The sequence below is a fragment of the Hylobates moloch genome, unplaced genomic scaffold (assembly GCF_009828535.3).
Source record: "Hylobates moloch isolate HMO894 unplaced genomic scaffold, HMol_V3 SCAFFOLD_14, whole genome shotgun sequence".
NCBI lineage: Eukaryota > Metazoa > Chordata > Mammalia > Primates > Hylobatidae > Hylobates > Hylobates moloch.
Window position 1 is genome coordinate 41,131,995 of NW_026652289.1, and position 19,425 is coordinate 41,151,419.

General features: G+C 41.5%; 1 protein-coding gene across 1 annotated transcript in view; it reads left to right on the forward strand.

Annotated features, from left to right (window-relative positions):
• The window catches only part of DET1 (DET1 partner of COP1 E3 ubiquitin ligase), a 32,564-nt gene extending 13,377 nt beyond the window's left edge, over positions 1–19,187 (forward strand). Inside the window, exons 2-5 of the mRNA XM_032174227.3 lie at positions 707–1,799; positions 5,492–5,679; positions 15,000–15,191; positions 18,527–19,187. Coding sequence (XP_032030118.1) covers positions 717–1,799; positions 5,492–5,679; positions 15,000–15,191; positions 18,527–18,716 — 1,653 coding nt within the window. The 5' untranslated portion in view covers positions 707–716 and the 3' untranslated portion in view covers positions 18,717–19,187. The remainder of the gene's footprint in view (positions 1–706; positions 1,800–5,491; positions 5,680–14,999; positions 15,192–18,526) is intronic.
• Positions 19,188–19,425: the final 238 nt, after the last annotated feature.

A 19,425-nucleotide genomic window follows, 5' to 3' on the forward strand; every position in this document is an offset into this window, starting at 1 on the left:
TTTTGATAGGGTTTGTATTGAATCTGTAGATTATTTTGGGTAATATGGACAACTTAACAGCCCAATAAATATTTTTTGCTGGAATGAATGTACATTGAATATGATTTTTTTGTTTGTTTGAGATAGAGTCACACTCTGATGCCCAGGCTGGAGTGCAGTGTTGTGACCATGGCTTATTGCAGCTTCGATGATCCAAGCTTAAGCAATCCTTCCACTTCAGCCTCTCAAATAGCTGGAACTACAGGCATGTGCCACCATGCCTGGCTAATTTTTATATTTTTTTGTAGAGACGGGGTTTTGCCATGTTTTCCAGGCTGGGCTTGAACTAGTGAGCTCAGGTGATCCACTTGCTTCGGCCTCCCAAAGTGTTGGGATTACAGGTGTGAGCCACCACACCCAGCCGAATGTGTCTTATACTGTTCAAATTTGCAGTTGTGGGTTTTTTTCTGTTGAACTTTTCCAACAGCTAAGCATACTTGGAAGGTATTCCTAGTGAACTAGATCCTTCCCTTAGACCTGTTTCTATACTTACAAATGTTAGGACCACTTACTCAGTATAATCTGGGAAGCAGTAATGCCAGTCACTGTCATCTTGGGAGCTCCTAGGTTCAGGATATAAGAAGAGAAATCTGTTTCACTTGTATATATTTATATTTTGGTAAATTCTGTTTCATTTTCTTGACTTCTGCTTTACTTTTCTGTTTAGAGATGTGATAATGGATCATCATGTTTCTACCATCAAGCCTCGAAGAATCCAAAACCAAAATGTCATTCACCGCTTGGAACGCCGGCGGATCAGTTCAGGCAAGGCAGGTACCCACTGGCACCAAGTCCGAGTGTTCCATCAGAATGTCTTCCCCAACTTCACAGTTGTCAACGTTGAAAAGCCTCCTTGTTTCTTGCGTAAATTCTCACCTGATGGACGCTACTTTATTGCTTTTTCTTCAGACCAGACATCTCTTGAAATCTATGAGTACCAGGGCTGCCAGGCAGCAGAGGACCTACTGCAGGGATACGAAGGAGAAATCCTGTCCAATGGCAATGACCAGCGGTCAGTGAATATCCGGGGCCGGCTCTTTGAACGCTTTTTTGTCCTGCTGCACATTACCAATGTTGCGGCCAATGGTGAGCACCTGAACCGGGAGTGTAGTCTCTTCACTGATGACTGCCGCTGTGTCATCGTGGGCTCAGCTGCCTACCTCCCGGATGAGCCTCACCCTCCATTTTTTGAGGTATATCGGAACAGTGAATCAGTGACTCCCAACCCACGGTCCCCTCTAGAAGACTATTCCCTCCACATCATTGACCTTCACACTGGCCGCTTATGTGATACACGCACATTCAAGTGTGACAAGGTGGTCTTGTCACACAACCAAGGGCTGTACTTGTACAAAAACATCCTGGCCATCTTGTCTGTGCAACAACAGACCATCCATGTCTTCCAGGTGACTCCTGAAGGCACTTTCATTGATGTGCGGACCATTGGCCGCTTTTGCTATGAGGATGACCTGCTCACTGTGTCAGCTGTTTTCCCTGAGGTACAGCGGGACAGTCAGACAGGCATGGCCAATCCCTTTAGGGATCCTTTCATCAATTCCCTCAAACACCGGTTGCTGGTATATTTGTGGCGCCGGGCAGAACAGGATGGTAGTGCAATGGCCAAGAGGCGCTTCTTCCAGTATTTTGACCAACTGCGGCAGCTGCGAATGTGGAAAATGCAGCTTCTGGATGAAAACCATCTATTTATCAAGTACACTAGTGAGGATGTAGTAACACTGCGAGTCACAGATCCATCACAGGTATGAGGTACACTCCTGCCTTTTACTTGTCCAATCTCCTTGGCAAAATGGGAAGGTTTCTCTGTTTGTTTATAGCCCACCCCTCAGAAATAGACATTTCACGTAGTCTGAGTTGATATCCTAGGGCCCAAACTTAAAATCAGCTCCATTTTTCTCTGATCATATGTATTTATCTGGATAAATGGAAGCTAGAGTTCAAGTCATTGACAGGAAGATAGTCAACTCTGATTACTACCCTAACTCTTCTGCAGAGTATTTTCAGTACTTATGAGATGGAAGCCCAAATGCTACAAGGTCAAGGTTTGGACTACTTATGGATAACCTCCCTTGATTTTGTAAGATTGTACTTATTGGTCTGGCTGTTTTAGTTCTGGCAATGAGAATGAGTACACCATACAAAAAAGAAAATTCTCTAAGTAACCCCACTTTCATCCTTAAATGGTTAATGTCAATTTACTTCTCTGTAAAGTCCTATTTCTAAGGTAACTAATAGGTGCATTCATTTGGCAGAATTAAGTTTTGTGACTTTACCCTGACCTTGCCCACATGCTGGTGTGTCTGGAATTGGTGGGTTCTTGGTTTCACTGACTTCAAGAATGAAGCCGCGGACCCTCGCGGTGAGTGTTACAGTTCTAAAGGCGGCGTGTCTGGAGTTTGTTCCTTCTGATGTTTGGATGTGTTCAGAATTTCTTCCTTCTGGTGTGTTCGTGGTCTCACTGGCTCAGGAGTGAAGCTGCAGACCTTCGCAGTGAGTGTTACAGCTCTTAAGGTGGCACATCTGGAGTTGTTCATTCCTCCCGGTGGGCTCGTGGTCTCGCTGGCTTCAGGAGTGAAGCTGACTGGGGCTGCAGGTGGAGCTGCCTGCCAGTCCCGCGCCGTGTGCTCGCACTCCTCAGCCCTTGGGTGGTCGATGGGACTGGGCGCCCTGGAGCAGGGCGTGGCGCTCCTTGGGGAGGCTCCAGCCGCATAGGAGCCCATGGAGGGGGTGGGAGGCTCAGGCATGGCGGGCTGCAGGTCCCAAGCCCTGCCCCGTGGGAAGGCAGCTGAGGCCCGGTGAGAAATCGAGCGCAGCGCCGGTGGGCTGGCACTGCTAGGGGACCCAGTACACCCTCCACAGCCGCTGGCCTGGGTTCTAAGCCCCTCATTGCTCGGGGCCGGCAGGGCCGGCCAGCTGCTCTGAGTGAGAGGCCCGCCAAGCCCACGCCCACCCGGAACTCCAGCCGGCCCACAAGCGCCGCGCGCAGCCCCAGTTCCTGCTCGCACCTCTCCCTCCACACCTCCCTGCAAGCTGAGGGAGCCGGCTCCCGCCTTGGCCAGCCCAGAAAGGGGCTCCTACAGTGCAGCGGTGGGCTGAAGGGCTCCTCAAGTGCCACCGGAGCGAGGGCCGTGAGGACTGCCAGCATGCTGTCACCTCTCACTCGGACATAGGTTGTACAGCAGTGAAGAGGTCAAAAGGAAGCCGAAATTTACGATCCATGAGGAGAGTCATCAGGACAGCAAGTCTTAAAGGTTTTTCAGTTTGGGGGAAGAATGCCTTTCTTTCAGTAGGGGGAAGAAGCATTTCCCAAAAGGGAATAAGGTGATATAAAGAGCACAGAACTGCTAAGATTTGGGGGTTGAAACACTATGTTGAAATTAAGGGTAATTTGGGCATTTGTTTTTGAAAACCTCTCCACTTCAGTGTTGACCAAGTTAGAGAACTACCTTTCTACACCTTTGTCCCCCCATTCTCCTGTTTGCAGATTGTCTCCTTAGACACTAGTTTGGAAATTCAGAACAACCAGCAAATCAGTAAACCATGAAGTCAACTGAGTTTGGTATCTCTTATTGACCTGTAGCTGATTCTACCATTAACAGATTCTGTACAGGGTATCGTGTCCTAAAACCTCACCAGCTATTTGTGGTAAATTATCTTCTAACATTTTCCTTCTGAATTGTAGTTTATGTGTTCTAAAAAGAAGTAGGGGAGTAATATGGTTAGAGATCATTTGTTTTGGATTTTTTTTCTTCCCTATCAATGATGAAGTCACCCATTGAGCAATCACGGGTGAGCATCTGGTTTGTCTTATGTATCATGGGATATTGCAATCAAGTCCTTGACTTCTCCACTCTCCTGTTCTTTATTTCCCAGTCTATCTTGGAGGGAAGGCTAGTAAATGTTTGAGTAATTCTATATCCATGTAATTATGAGAGATTCTGGTGAAGCCCTGATAGGATCAAAGTGTTGTCCAGGGCCATAGAAAGGACATGAATCAATCTTTTGTTTAGGTTTGAGCTATAATTACCTTTTTATTTTGGAGGGAATAAGTTGTCCGTGACTGCTGCCTTTGAGATTACCCTTTTCTTCTTTGCTAAAAGGTGGCCTAGTTTTTTCTGGTAGCTACAATAAGTTGTAGCTAACGACATAACTAGGGCTCTATGCTTTGCTTATACAGTTTGTAACTCTAAACCCAATCTTTCTGCCCTAGTTGTCCTTTGCACTCCTCCCCCAGTTTAATTTGATAGGTTCCAATAAGATTAATAAGTAAAAAGTACATCCAAACACAAGGCCTCAGTAATATCATGAGTATTATTCTCAGGTTACCCTCTAGCCTCTTTAATTTACGGCCAAATTTAATTTGCAGGTGACTGCAAAAGCCATGTAATATAAGCTCTGAGAAGGACTAATTACTAGTAAAACAGGTGGGCCAAATGGCTCCAGAAATTGGTAATGGAGATTTAAACTCAATCATAGGAGGCTGGAGTACTAATCCTAGTGGTCTGAGAACTTCTAGAGTCCTGTCAGAAGTAGTTGATTCACACTGCTACATTCACTGTAACAAAAATTAGGGGTTCTTGGAGCTTCCTTGTTAGGCAGAGCAGATCACTGGAGGTTTAAAGGAAGAGGGCTAGCCGCCAAGGGGCCCATTTAAGAAAAGCAGTAACTCTGCCACCTATGGCATTTGAATGCTTTTCAGGTTCCCCCTCTGATCTTAATTGCTACAAATCTCAAATGTATTTTACAAATACTCTTGGCTGAAAGAACATTTATGAAGAAAAAAGTGGAAAACGCCTATCTGATTTTTCATTTGTTCAGCAGTACCCTGCTTGTATACAATGTGCCAGGGCAGTTTGGAACACGATGTACTTAAGGTGTCTCTCTGCATGTTAGAAATATTAAGAGGGAAAAATAAATACCCCAAATTGAACTTTCAACTGTACACATACAAGAGAAAATAATTTGCCAACAGGCAGCCCCAGGCTGCAAATCACTTTTTCAGCAGGAAAGAAAATTAAATCTGGCATTTTAAGAAGTGCTTTTTATTTCAGGGTGGGTTGGGGAGCAAGTAGGGAATAAACACTTGGAAGGAAAAATATTGAATTTGCACAGTTTGAAATGAAAATTTAAAACCTTTTTATACTTATATGCTGGCCATCTCAGTAATTCTAGCAGCACAGATACAGTGGGAAATCTGGCAACACTGAGGCTCTCACTTGATAAATCCCACTGTTGCTTCCTATTTTCCCAGAACCACTTGGAGCCATGTTTCCACCTTAGTGGTAAAGCTGAGGTGTTTGCTTGTTGTTGTTGTTGTTTGTTTTTTTTTTGGAAAATTCATGCCTTGAATTTTCAGCCAAGTGATAAGTGATAAGTTTCCTATGCATGGCATTATACTCAGCTGTCCCATACCTCTCTCTCTTTTCTTCTGCAGGCATCTTTCTTTGTGGTGTACAATATGGTGACGACAGAGGTGATTGCTGTGTTTGAGAATACGTCAGATGAGCTTTTGGAGCTCTTTGAGAACTTCTGTGACCTTTTTCGTAACGCTACCCTGCACAGTGAAGTCCAGTTTCCCTGCTCAGCTTCTAGCAACAATTTTGCAAGGCAGATCCAGCGCCGGTAAGCTGTTCCACCAGACTCAACAGTCTTAATTTTTCTTTAGAAAAATTAGTGTTAGGCCAATAGCTGTTGTCTCTAGGAAACCTTCTCTTATTCTGTCTGTCCACATAGCTTTGGTTAGTCTGCCTATTATAACCCCTTGTTTCTTCCTGAACTTCTTTCTGTCTCAGCACCTGTGGAATTATTTGTGCGTTTTCTGTGATTCTTTCTAGACTGCATGTGAGCTGCAGAAAGATAGAGGCTGTATCTTCATTTATTGCTATATCCTCAGTGGTACACTGTCAAGCACTTATGTTTATTGAATGAATAAGAAAATCATTTTAGAAACTTTTGGTTAAACATGATATGTTGAACACGTGTATTTATCTTTGCTCCATCGCTAAGTCCCACTCAAATGACAATAAAGGAATAAGAGGTATAAACCTGTAAGAACAAAGAGAATAGGAGAGGAGACGATGGGAGATAGGACATATTAACAAAGTTTTAAAAGCTGAAAAGCCAGTGAATGAATGAGAACTGACTTAGCATACCTCAGAGAGCAGAAACTCAAGGCTGCAGAGCTTAGTCATCAAGAAACAAGCTGCCTTACACCAGAGAACTCGGGAAAGGGTCAGGAAGTTGGAGGTCCCAGGTGCCTCTGAAAGTACTTCTGAAGGTATCTGTGAGGTAGGCTGAAATGAGGAGGATTGGTAAAGTTCTTAAAAGGAGCAGTCAGACCCTCTGGATCCTTTTTCTAGGTCTACATAGCCAAGTGACTATCTCTTCTTCTACCTCTGCAAAAGGCTGGAAGTTTATTCTCTGAACAGATTGAACCAGATGGGCTCTGGTCTCAAGTTCATGTGGTATATCTAAAAGTAGGGATGAGACATGTTATGCTAAAAAGAGGAATTAGGTGAAAGTTGACATACTGAAGGCTAAGAGTCCTATCCCCCTTCCCAGATATGGCATCCAGGCTTGTACTCTCCAGGCAGGACGTTAGAGATTCTTCCCTAGGAAAACTGACCAACATGAAGAGGAGATTTACAGATATTGACACCTGGAGGCCCTTTACAAATCACTTAGGTCACCCTAAATATATACCCGCCAGTCAGCAAGGCCCTCCTATGAACCAGAGCTTCTGATAATTGCCATAGTGCATTATCATGAAACAAATGGTTCCTTTGGGCCAAGGGCCTAAACTAAATCCTACTTCAGTTAGACAGTGCCTCATCATATTTCACATCCTTAAATTGTTTCCCTTACTTTAGACAGTAATGGAAAATCCTGTTTTAGGTCCAAAGATAGATCAGACCACAGTGAGTGGATGAATCAGAATAAGCATTACTGCCACTGGGGAAAACAAATATCTTAATGCAGTGGCATCATGTTTATATAAAAAAGATAGTACTCAATTACAGATAGATGTCTATTGAATTCAGACAACTGTCTTGTGTTTTCCTTTTTCTTTGGTTCACACAAATCTTCTGCCTTAGTATCTCTTCAGTATAGAAGAATTTTTAGATGCAGAACATGGGTCAGATTTTGCTTTTTTTCATTTTGGGATGAATTTTCTTTTAAAATTTGCTTCAAAATTAAGCAGATAATTAACAAGTAACAGTCTGAGTGTGGTGGCTCATGCCTGTAATCCCAACACTTCGGAAGGCCAAGGCAGGTGGGTCGCTTGAGCCCAAGTTTCAAGACCAGCCTAGGCAACATGACAAAACCCTATCTTTACAAAAAATGCAAAAAAAAAAAAAAAAAAAAAAAACAGCCGAGTGTGGTGGCGCATGCCTGTAGTCCCAGCTACTAAGGAGGCTGAGGTGGGAGGATCACTTGAGCCTGGGAGGCAAAGGTTGTAATGAGCCATGAGCATGCCACTGCACTCCAGCCTGGGTGACAGAGCAAGACCCTGTCTCAAAAACAAAAAACAAAAAGAACAAAAGATGGGTACACTCAGTCGAAACATCAAAGAAGTCACTAGATGATAAGCTCCATGTGGGCAGGGATTTTGTCTATTATGTCTACTGCCATATCCACAACACCAAGGCCAGTGTCTGCCCTGTGGGAGGAGCTCAGTAGGTATTTGCTGAATGAATGAAGTTATCCAGGAATTAGAAGAAATTCTGTTTTCCAAAAGTTATTTCAGAATACATCTGGAATTAAACAAAATTACAGAAAGTTCCAGAAGAAACTGAGGAGAAAGATTGTATATTCCAGCTCAGTGATCTTCAGAATTTTACTTTACCACCAAAAGATTTTGAAAAATTGGGGGTACCCTCACATATTTTTAAGTTGATTTAAAAAATTTTTTTTCCTGTTACTACTAAATTTAAGTAGTTGCAGAGGATGCTATTTTCAGTGTATATTAAACATTGATATTTAAGATAAGGTTATTCCAACACTTTAAAATATAACAAAAGGATGCTAATTACCATAGTAATTTGGTATTCACGTATTTTATATGAAAAATTCACAGCAAATTATACCCATAATTGGGAATTTTACATTGTTTCTTCTGATTCTCAAATTTATGTGTCTATCTCCCCAACAGAATTGTATGCTAACATATTTTGTTGACCACTAATCATACTTTGCTACATTGAAAATATAATGTATATATAAATTGAAAATTTTTTTTTAGTTCTTGTGAACACATGGTTCTAAATGCTAAATTTTATAGTAATCTTTTCCCAGTAATCTTTTGGTAAAAATCAATGAAATTGGGACCCTTATAGGTCAAAATAAATGTCCAGGAATAAAAATGGACACCAAGGATCATGAGTCATTTAAGGAAAGCCTTTATCCTAAAAGACACCAACACAAAACAAACAGAATAAAGAATAAAGAGTAAGGAAACAGGCCTGGCATGATGGCTTATGCCTTTAATCCTAGCACTTTGGGAAGTTGGTGTGGACTGATCGCTTGAGCTCAGGAGTTCAAGACCAGCCTGGGTAACATGGCTGGTCTCCCAAAAAACAAGAAAATTAGTTGGGTGTGGTGGCATGCGCCTGTCATCCCAGCTACTTGGAGGGGCTGAGGCAGGAAGATTTCTTGAGCCTGGAAGACGGAGGTTGCAGTGAACCGAGATCAAGCTACTGCATTCCAGAGTAGGTGACAAAGTAAGACCCTATCTCAAAAATAAAGAAAAAACAAAACAAAACAATGTTACATTCACTGAAACAATTGAAAGTATAAAAATAGGAACATTCCAGCCGGGTGCGCGGTGGCTCATGCCTGTAATCCCAGCACTTTGGGAGGCCGAGGCAGGCGGATCATGAGGTCAGGAGATCGAGACCATCCTGGCTAACACGGTGAAACCCCATCTCTACCAAAAAAAAAAAATTAGCCAGGCGTGATGGCGGGCGCCTGTAGTTCCAGCTACTCGGGAGGCTGAGACAGGAGAATGGCGTGAATCCAGGAGGCGCAGCTTGCAGTGAGCCGAGTTTGCGCCACTGCACTCCAGCCTGGGTGACAGTGCGAGACTCCATCTCAAAAAAACAAAAAACAAAAAAACCCGGGAACATTCCTAGAACAATGAGAAACTTTTGGAAATTTAAAGTTTGTTAGATGTAGTGGAGGAACTCTCCAAAAAAGTAGAGTAAATAGATAAGGGACCTAGAAAAGAAACATAAAAAAAAAAACAGAGTATCTGCCTAGGAGGTCAAATATCTGTCTAATTCCTGAAGGAGCAGTGGAGAACATAAAGTGGAGAAATAATGGGATAGTTTCCCAGGACTGAAGAACATAAATTTTTAGATTGGCAGGACCATCCAGTGCTGGAGCTGGCTTGTCCTGGCTCATGAGATCTGACTGTTAAACTTTCAGGAATTTTTGCAAGCTGATTGTTAAACAAAGTCGTTATTAAAACTTATTTCCAAATTATTTCCGATTTTACTGTTACTTAGGCTCTTGTGGTTTCTGCATCTATTTTATCTATATGGTGTAAATACTATATAATAAGGTGCTACAGCTCTTCTCTTGGCAACTGCACATTGAGTAATGTCACATTGGTACCTTGGCAGGAAGATTTACACCACAGAAATCAGGAAGCACTACAAATCATGGCTTTTTTCCCCCAAGAAAAATTAAACCTTTATCAGCACACCACTGGATTCATCTAGTATCCAGTACAGTCAATGAAAAAGACCCACACCTAGAGGCATATCATCATGAAATTTCGGAACATTGGTGATAAAGAGAACATTGTGAAAACTTTGAGAAAGAACATACATTTCACATGTAAAAATAATAAGTCATCATAATGACATCAGACTTATCAATAATACCGAAAGCTTGAGTCATTAAGATCATGCCCTCAGAATTCTATGAAAAGGGTGATTTGCAATTTAGAATTCTATATCCAAATAATAGGGTGGAATGGAGACATTTTCAAACCTGTGAAGTCTGAAAAGATTACTTCTCATGTACCTTCTCTAAGGAAGCCTATGGAGATGTACTTCAATAGACCACAATAGAATGGTTTGTAGGAAATAGTCTGACACTGGAGAGAGGCAAAGAGAGTCCTGAGGATAATGACAAAGGGAATTTGCAGAATGACTGTCCACCTGTCAGACCATTTGGAAGCACAAGAGTGGAGGAGTCCAAGAAGAATGTGTCCAAGGAAAAAATAAAATTGTTAGAATACTGGTAGGTTTGAGTATATTAAGAAGAGATTGTCAGTTTTCCTAGTAGAGTTGTCAGCATAGGCTTCACTGAGGAGGTGGTGGTTGAGAAAACTTTTGAAGGAAGTCAGGGAGCAAGCCATGTGGATAGCAGGAAGAAGAATATACCCAGCAAAAGGAATAGCATGTCTAAAGGCCCTGAGGTAGATCTGATGCATTTGAGGGACAACAAGAAGGCCAGGGTGGCTGGACTGGAGTGAGCAAGAGGCAGAGTACTTGGAAATAGGGTCAGAGACCTGATTTGGGGTGGGAAGGTAGGCAGATACATAAGGCCATTCTATGGCTTTGGCTTTAACTATAGATGAGGTAGATTGTGTCATGTTTGAGCAGAGGAATGATGTAGTCTCACTTATGTTTTAACAGAGTCACTCTGGCTGTTCTGTTAAGAGTAGAATGTAGGCAGGTAGGGTGGCAGCAGGGATACCAGTTAAGAGACTGTTGCAGTGATCCAGTAAGTAATAGCTATGGCATTCTGTTTCCTGCCACTAGGATTTAAGTTCTTTACTGTCCACTAATGTATCCTAAGCACCTAGAAGAGTGTCTGGCACATGCCAAGTCCTCTGTGATTATTTGTTGTTTAACAATGGTGGCTTGGATCAGAGTGGTAGCATTGGGAATAGTAAGTAATTGTATTTTCAATTTTTTTTGCAGGTTAGAACCCAGTTGATTAATGGAGGATAGCCTATGGGTCATGAAAGAACAAAATCAAAGATAATTCTAATGTTTTTGGATTGAACAGCTTGCAAGAGAGAGTTGCCATTAAACTGTAAACCTGTGGGTAGAGCAGGTTTAGGGGAGAAGATCAAAAGTTCTGTAAGTAGAGATATCTCATAGTTTCTCAAAGGAGTGTTTGCTGTGTCACAGCCACCTGACGAGTCAAGTACAATAGGGACTGAAAATTAACTTATTGGAGTTAGCAATGTGGAGGTCATTGGTAACCTTGACAAGAGTAGTTTGAGTGAGATGGTAGGGGTGAAAGCCTCTTTAGGGTGGGTTTAAGAAAGAATGGGAGGAGAAAAGTTGGACAGTATGGAAAAGTGTTTTGAGGAGTTTTATTACAATGGGAGCTGAAAAGTGGTGCATTAGCTGGAGGGGTAGGTAGTGTTAGATTTTGTTTTTGTTATTTTTTAGATGAGAGGGAAAAAATGGCATGTTTGCACACAGATGGGACCAATCCTGTAGAGAAGGGGAAACAGTTTAGGAAAGTGGAAGAACTGCTTAAGTGTATGAGAGGGGTTGGGTGCTAGTGCAGTGGCAGAGGGATTTGCCTTGCATGGGAGCACAGAAAGTTATATATGTACAAATGTTGGGTAGATGTGCTGATGGGAGCTTTAAAAAAGTTATCTTCTGCTAACTTCCATTTGTCAGTAACAAGGTAAGTGATGCCATTAGCTAAGAGTGAGCATGGAGGAGGGGAGATGAAATAGTCATGGACGAGCATGGGAGTCTGGAAGGACTATGGAAATGTAGCACGAGTGCCCTGCAGCATTAATAAGTTGAAAGTGAGCATTGTATGTTTTCCTACAGCCATGGAGAAAACCAAGTAGTACAGGCACGGAATAGGCAGAGTTGAGCTTAACTGGAGGTTGTAGTTTTTCTAAGCAAGTACCACAAAGCAAGAGAATTTAAGATTGTTAAGGATGTGTGCAACGGAGTGATTTAGTGATTTCATCTTATGTGGAAGGAAGGAAGAGAGGATATGATGAGTGTAGGATGGCAAGAAGTTGGTAGAATCAGTGGATTATAGATCCTGTGGGGGTTGAAGGATTGCTGAAGTTGGGATGAATAGAGGGAGTGAGCCAGAAAGATGGGAGAGAAGATGGTTGGAGAGCGTGACGGTCTACCCTGTGACTAGAGAGGGTTTGCAGTCGTTGGTAATGGTGAGGTTGAGGGTGTGACTGTGGAACAAGCAGTTGAGGTTGAGAGGAGGTCAAGGAACTAGTAGGAGGCTATGGTGCTGTAAAGAACATTTCCGAGGATTTTGAAATTACCGAGAACTAAGAGAGGTATAGCTGGACAGAGTGACACTGAGGCAGGAACTAAAGTGTGAAGACATCAAAGGGAGTGACTGCTTTTAATCAGTGGGGAGCACGGAGAGTGGAGGTGGTAGGTGCTGCGGAGGAAGAGGAACTGTTTCAACCTGTAGATTATCACAGATGCTTTGATTTGTGGTCATCACAAAGCTGTGAGCCAGCCCCTATCATTTTACCTTTGAAAGCCAGTGAGTCGGTGAGTCAGGTATGGCTAAGGTGTAGATGAGATGGTGCCAGATCTTTGCTGAAAACTGAAGTGCCCAGGATCTTTTATTTCAGCTCAAATGAAAGGGAAAAAATAAGCTCTATTTGGCCCGAGATTTATTTTTATGATTTGTACTGAGGCTGTGAAAATTACTGTCAGGAGGAGTAATGGAAAAGCAGTGTTGCTTGCTAGGCTTTCTTTAGGGGGAGCAGAAAAGTGTTCATGTCCATCTAATACCATAGGTTAACAGTGAAAATAAAAATTACCCTCAACTAATTAATCTTTCTGGTCTCATGAAAGTTAGGAACATTGAAGTTTTTTATTCCATTTGTTTCAGGGATGAGATATTATACTTTTCTCCCAGACTAAAAACAATTATATCCCCTTGATTGTTGAACCATATGATATGCTTGAATATAGAGGTTTAAAAAAATATATACTGGTAGACAGTTGACATTCTTTCTAAGAAGCTGTAGGAAAGTGAAAAATAAGGAAAAAATTCAAAATGTCATTATACAACTATTAACATTTTAATGTGTTTCTGCCAGTCTTTGCTTTAATTGTGAGTTTTTGTTTTCTTTGTGTTTTTAGCCATATTATATAGACAGTATCGTATCCTACTTCTTTTATTTACAAATGTGATAAACATTTCCCCTCTTACCATATAATCTTTGAAAATGGTAGTTTTCCATTAGCTTTTTAATTTTTTCTTCCTCTGTAAACAATGCTGTATGAATGTACACAGAGATTTTTCTGCATGTAGGAGTGATTCCTTAGGGTAAATTTCCAGAAGAATAGAAGTGCTTGTCAAAGAGTATTAAATTTAGTTTTGTGGCCAGGCATGGTGGCTCATGCCTGTAATCCCAGCACTTTGGAAGGCTGAGGCAGGTGGATCACTTGAGGCCAGGAGTTGAAGACCAGTCTGGGCAACATGGCAAGACCCTGTCTCTACAAAAACAAAAAAATTAGCTGGGTGTGGTGGCACGCACCTGTCGTCCTGGCTACTTGGGAAGCTGAGGTAGGAGGATTGTTTGAGCCCAGGAGAGGCAGAGATTGCAGTAAGCTGAGGTCGTGCCACCACCCTCTAGCCTGGGCAACATAGTGAGACCCTGTCTCAAAAAATAAAAAAAAAATAAAATTTAGCATTTGTTACAGTGATGAGAAATAACTGTTCTGTCATTATTTTCAAAGATGAGTCAGATATATGACTCCATGTCTGTTACTATTCTTCTAGCTGGTGTTTCTGCAGGAGTATAGGTAGCTAGTTTCCAAATTTTATTTAAACAAACAAAGAATCGGTAATTTATTTGTGAAAGGCTTGCTGGAAGTTGGTGATCCCGAGAAGAGTCAGAGGCTGCTTCTGTTCAGGGTTCTCTGTTCTCTATAACCCCTTCCTAATTCATTCTTAGGCAATTATTTGGGGAAAAGTAAGTTCTTGACCTTTTTCCCCAGTTGAGCTGTTACTAGAAAAGAGTAGAAATAGTTGTCATAAACTAGTTATACTCATTTTAAACTTGTTTGTAGAGTCTTTGTTAACTTTTCTTTTTTTTTTTTTTTTTCTTTTGAGACGGAGTCTTGCTCTGTCACCCAGGCTGGAGTGCAGTGGCGCGATCTCAGCTCACTGCAAGCTCCGCCTCCCGGGTTCACACCATTCTCCTGCCTCAGCCTCTCCGAGTAGCTGGGACTACAGGCACCCGCCACCACGCCCGGCTAATTTTTTGTATTTTTAGTAGAGACGGGGTTTCACCGTGGTCTCGATCTCCTGACCTCGTGATCTGCTCACCTCGGCCTCCCAAAGTGCTGGGATTACAAGCGTGAGCCACCGCGCCCGGCCTTTGTTAACTTTTCTAAAGTAGGGCCGGGTGTGGTGGCTTATGTCCGTAATCCTAGCATTTTGGGAGGCCAAGGCGGGCAGATCAGTTGAACCCAGGAGTTCAAGGCCAGCCTGAGCAACATGGCAAAATCCCACCTGTATAAAAAATACAAAAATTAGCTGGGTGTGGTGGCACATGCCTGTAGTCCCACCTACTCTGGGGGCGGAGGTGGGAGGAACGCTTGAGCCTGGGAGGTCAAGGCTGCAGTGAGCTGAGATCACACTACTGTACTCCAGCCTGGGCAACAAAGCGAGACCCTGTCTCAAAAACAAACAAAACAAAACAAAACAAAACAACCCAAAACCCAAACGTGTTTCTAAAGTAATTTGTTGTTTTCCATTTTTAGTTATATGTTTTGCTTTTTAAAAGTATTTGTAGCTGGCCGGACTTGTAATGTGTGAGAGACAGTTCTGTCTTAATTCATTACCTAGGTTTTAATTTGTATTTAAAGAATGAGTTGTTCTTAGACATATATTTGTCAATTTAAAATTCAAGACAGCTTTGTGTACTTACTAACAAAGCCTTCCTCACCGGTCCTTTCATTTAGGTTCAAAGACACTATTATAAATGCCAAGTATGGAGGCCACACAGAGGCGGTACGCCGGCTGCTGGGTCAGCTCCCCATCAGTGCTCAGTCTTACAGTGGTAGCCCCTATCTGGATTTGTCTCTCTTCAGTTATGATGACAAGTGGGTATCTGTCATGGAGCGGCCCAAGACTTGTGGAGATCACCCAATCAGGTACAGTGTCACTGCTATAGCTACAGACTGCTCAAGGGCTGAAGATGGCCTGCTTTCTTTTTCTCTTTTTCTGGACATCATTTGATTGTGACTGTCTCCACTCGTACTCATGGGTAAGGTTGAAAAGGCAGGCTATTTCTATAATGCAGTGAGTGCTATGATCATTTAGGTACTAGTCTCATAAATTATTCCTGCTCTTTGCTTCTCATCAGAACATCTAATTCAAATAAGTGTTGTCCTCTTTTAAAGGTATCCAGGGGAGGAAGCTGTACTTTCCCATTTAATAATCTAATACCATTCCATAATAGCTTTTGACATTGAGACTTTATAATTATGTATCTAACACAAATTATTTTATCCCGCCATGTTACCTCATAGAAAAAATAGCAGAGACAATTTGGGGAACTGCTGACAGATTTGGAAGAAACTCATGCTTCCTCACTTGGAGGAATTTTGGAATGTAGACTACTGTGTTATTGTTAGAAGTTTGAAACTGACGTCTTACAAGAAATTCTTTCCTCACAGAAGTCTAGTTCACAGACCCATCTGTCACTCCATATATGGAGCCTGTTCTGTGTGCCGTAACAGTATTAGGGGGAGGAGCTGGAATTACTGTCACTAGTGGAGTTACCTCAAGGTGGGTGTGTTCCTGGGGCTATAGGCTGGAGCTTGGAAGGTCTTTTTCACATAGAAACAGTGGTAGTTAGACCTTTATGATAGATAGATTTCATCATCCAGTCTCATTGTGTATTAAATGGGCCTGTGTGACATATTCTGTATAATTAATCACCATTTATAATATTTCCTTTGGGAAATAGAGTCAAGTTCCAAAAACTAGTTAATATTTTTTTTATTATGGAAAGTTTTAAACATATACAAAAAGTAGAAGAGCATAATAAACCTTCATGTACCCGTCACCCACTTCAACAGTTACCAGCTCGTGGCCACTCCTGTCTCAGCTATTTCCATCACCACCCCTACTCCCTCTCCTTCCCACCACTGTCCTGGGTTATTTTAAAGGAAATCCAAGTTATCTTAGCAAAACAAGTAACACCATTACCCCATCTTTAAAAAATTAACAAAACATTTTTAATATCTTCAAATATCTAGTCAGTTTTTATGTATCCCTGTTGTCTTATAAATATTCTTTTTATAGTTAATTTGTTTGCATCAGATTCAAACAAGGTTCATGCATTGCATTTGGTCCCTTCAGTCATTTTTTTTTTTTTTTTTTTTTAAGACGGAGTCTCTGTCTGTTGCCGAGGCTCGAGTGCAGTGGCACGATCTCGACTCACTGCAACCTCTGCCTCCCGGGATCAAGCAATTCTCCTGCCTTAGCTTCCCAAGTACCTGGGATTACAGGTGCCCGCCACCACACCTGTCTAATTTTTGTATTTTTGTAGAGATGGGGTTTCACCATGTTGGCCAGGCTAGCCTCGAAATCTTGACCTCAGGTGATCCACCCACCTCAGCCTCCCAAAGTGCTGGGATTACAGGCATGAGCCACCATGCCTGGCCCAGTCATTTTTATTCTGTAGGTTCTTCTTCCCCCTTTTATTTTCTTTGCAATGAAATTATTGAGGAAACCAGATTGTTTTTCCTCTAGCGTTCTCCAAATTCTAGATTTTGCTTGTTGCATCCCTGGGATAGTATTTACTGTATTTCTTATTTACCCATATGTCCTGTAAAGTGGGAGAGAGATTTAGAAGCTCAAACAACCCACTTTAAATTACAATCCCTTTGTGTTTGGGGATTGTGGGAGTAAGGCTATGTGTTTTTTACACATAAAAAAGATGGGCCTCATCTGATATAAGTACCATGAGATACATTTCTCTCTCCTTTCTGACTTTCCTACCTTTCTAATTGGAGAAGATGAATCTAAAATTTGGAAATGCTATTGCTCCTGAATAAAGGGGTTTCTCTTATAGTTCTTCTTTATATTTTTAATTTAAAATGAGAAATATAAGGATATTAAGGGCATTTGAAGAGAGAATGCCATTCCTCCAATATCTTTATTGTATAATCCAGTCTAGTCTTTGTCAATATGCATATTTACATTTACACAGTTGTAATCACAGTTGGCATCATTTTTTGTAGTCTGTTTTTATTTTATAAATGTTATTTCATGTTGTTATTATACATAGTGCTCACAATTACAGTCCTAATGAAGACAAACAACCCCATCAAAAAGTGGGCGAAGGTGTATTATTCTATCAAATAGATGTACCATCATTTATTTAACTATTCCCCCATCACTGAGCATTTATTCTCTTTCTACATTTTTACATTAAAACAAATGCCATAGTAGTCATCTTTATTCATGTACTAGTTACTTCACTTAAATTCTGAGGATATAAATTCTTGGATATGAGATTATTGAGTCAAAAGGTATAAATATCTTTAGGGCTGCTTATATATTGGATTTCCAAAAGGAGATTGTAGGACTCTTTAATTCAGGGCTTTTTATTTTCTAGAATCCTCCCTGCCATCCCACCCCCACCTGCCTCAGCCATTCAGCCTCCACTCACTAATCATCTGTAGTTCCCCGAACCACAGGGCATTTATTTTGCATATGGCAAAGGCATTTAAATACTAGGATAGATGGAAGCATCTTTAGTCTCACATATTAGATGAAAAATTAAACACTACTTAGTATTTTGTTTCTGTGCATGAAAAAGAACGTTTTAAAAGAATTTATTCTTAAATATGAAAAACTCAAAGGTGAGCCTAGATCCACACTGTCCAATATGGTAGCCACTAGCCACATGTGGCTATTGAGTACTAGTTCAAGTTGAGATGTGCTCAAGTGTCAAATACACACCAGATTTCCAAAAAAAAAGAAAAAGAAATATCTCACTAATAGTTCGATATTGATTATAGGTTGAAATAATATTTTGGATATATTGCAGTAAATAAAATGTATTATTAAAATTTCCCCTTTTTATTTTCGTTTTTTTTAATATGGCTACCTGAAAATTTAAAATTACACACGTGGCTTGCATTTCATTTTTAGCCCTGGCCTAGACAATCTTGAGGCAGGAGTGTCTGGAAGTGGAGAGGCTATAATTAAGGCTGTAAAACTGAGTCATCTCAGGAAAGAGAAATGACCAGTGACTCAGTGCAACATAGTAAAATTTATAATCACTCTTCACTAAATGAGCTGGTCATAGCAGGGTGATTTTATAGTTCTGATAACCTGGGGCTGATATAAGAGGAGATTTCATTAATAAGGTAAAATAATGAGTTGCCACATTCCCCTGCTGTCTAGATTTCAGTTTGATGGTGAATATCAATACTGTCCCCTCTTTCTCTGTCTCTGTCCTTGTTCTTTTTAGGTTCTATGCCCGGGACTCGGGCCTACTCAAGTTTGAGATCCAGGCGGGGTTATTGGGCCGCCCCATCAACCACACAGTGCGACGCCTTGTTGCCTTCACCTTTCACCCTTTTGAGCCTTTCGCTATTTCTGTGCAGAGGACTAATGCTGAGTATGTTGTCAACTTCCATATGCGACACTGCTGCACGTAGGTGCCTCCCCAGAGCCAGGTTATCTGGTCTTCCAAGACTTTGCCACTCACTTATCTCAGTGGACTCCAAAGCAAAAGCTCCTGACTACTAGCTCTGTTAGTTCCAGCCTGCTATACCTCAGATGGGAGAGAGCCAGAGAGAGGAGTGAGGGTGGCTCAACCTAATGGAATTTTTAAATTGTATACAATACTGCTACTGATTCTTATAATATCCTCTTGCCTTTTCCCTGTGGGAATGCCCAGCATTAATTAAGTCCATTTCATTTTTGCTTTACTTTGCATTTGATTGCTGTGAAGATGAAAGCATTAGACTTTTATCCCCTTCATGTCACTTCTTTGGCATTATGGTTTGCATCTGAAAGCAGTTAAATCTTGTTTACCAATGAGAACGACGTACATCCTTTCCATTTAGCTCATAAGCACGGCTATCTTTTTAAGAGAAAAATAAAGCCATGGTATTTTCATACTTAAATATATGTGGTTCGATGACTGCTTTATGTTCCTATCATACCCAATGCTTTTCAAGTACTTGGGTTCCAGGAAGGATTGTGAAAGAGATGAGAGGCCATGGATGCAGCAGCTGTTCCTGGGAGAAGTAAGTGGTAAGTGCCAGCAGGGAAGACAGTTATCTGCCAGGATTGTTTCCTTCCCTCGGGTTTTCGCTTGGTAATTGTCACAGCTGGAGGAACTGGGTGTAATTGGACATCCTC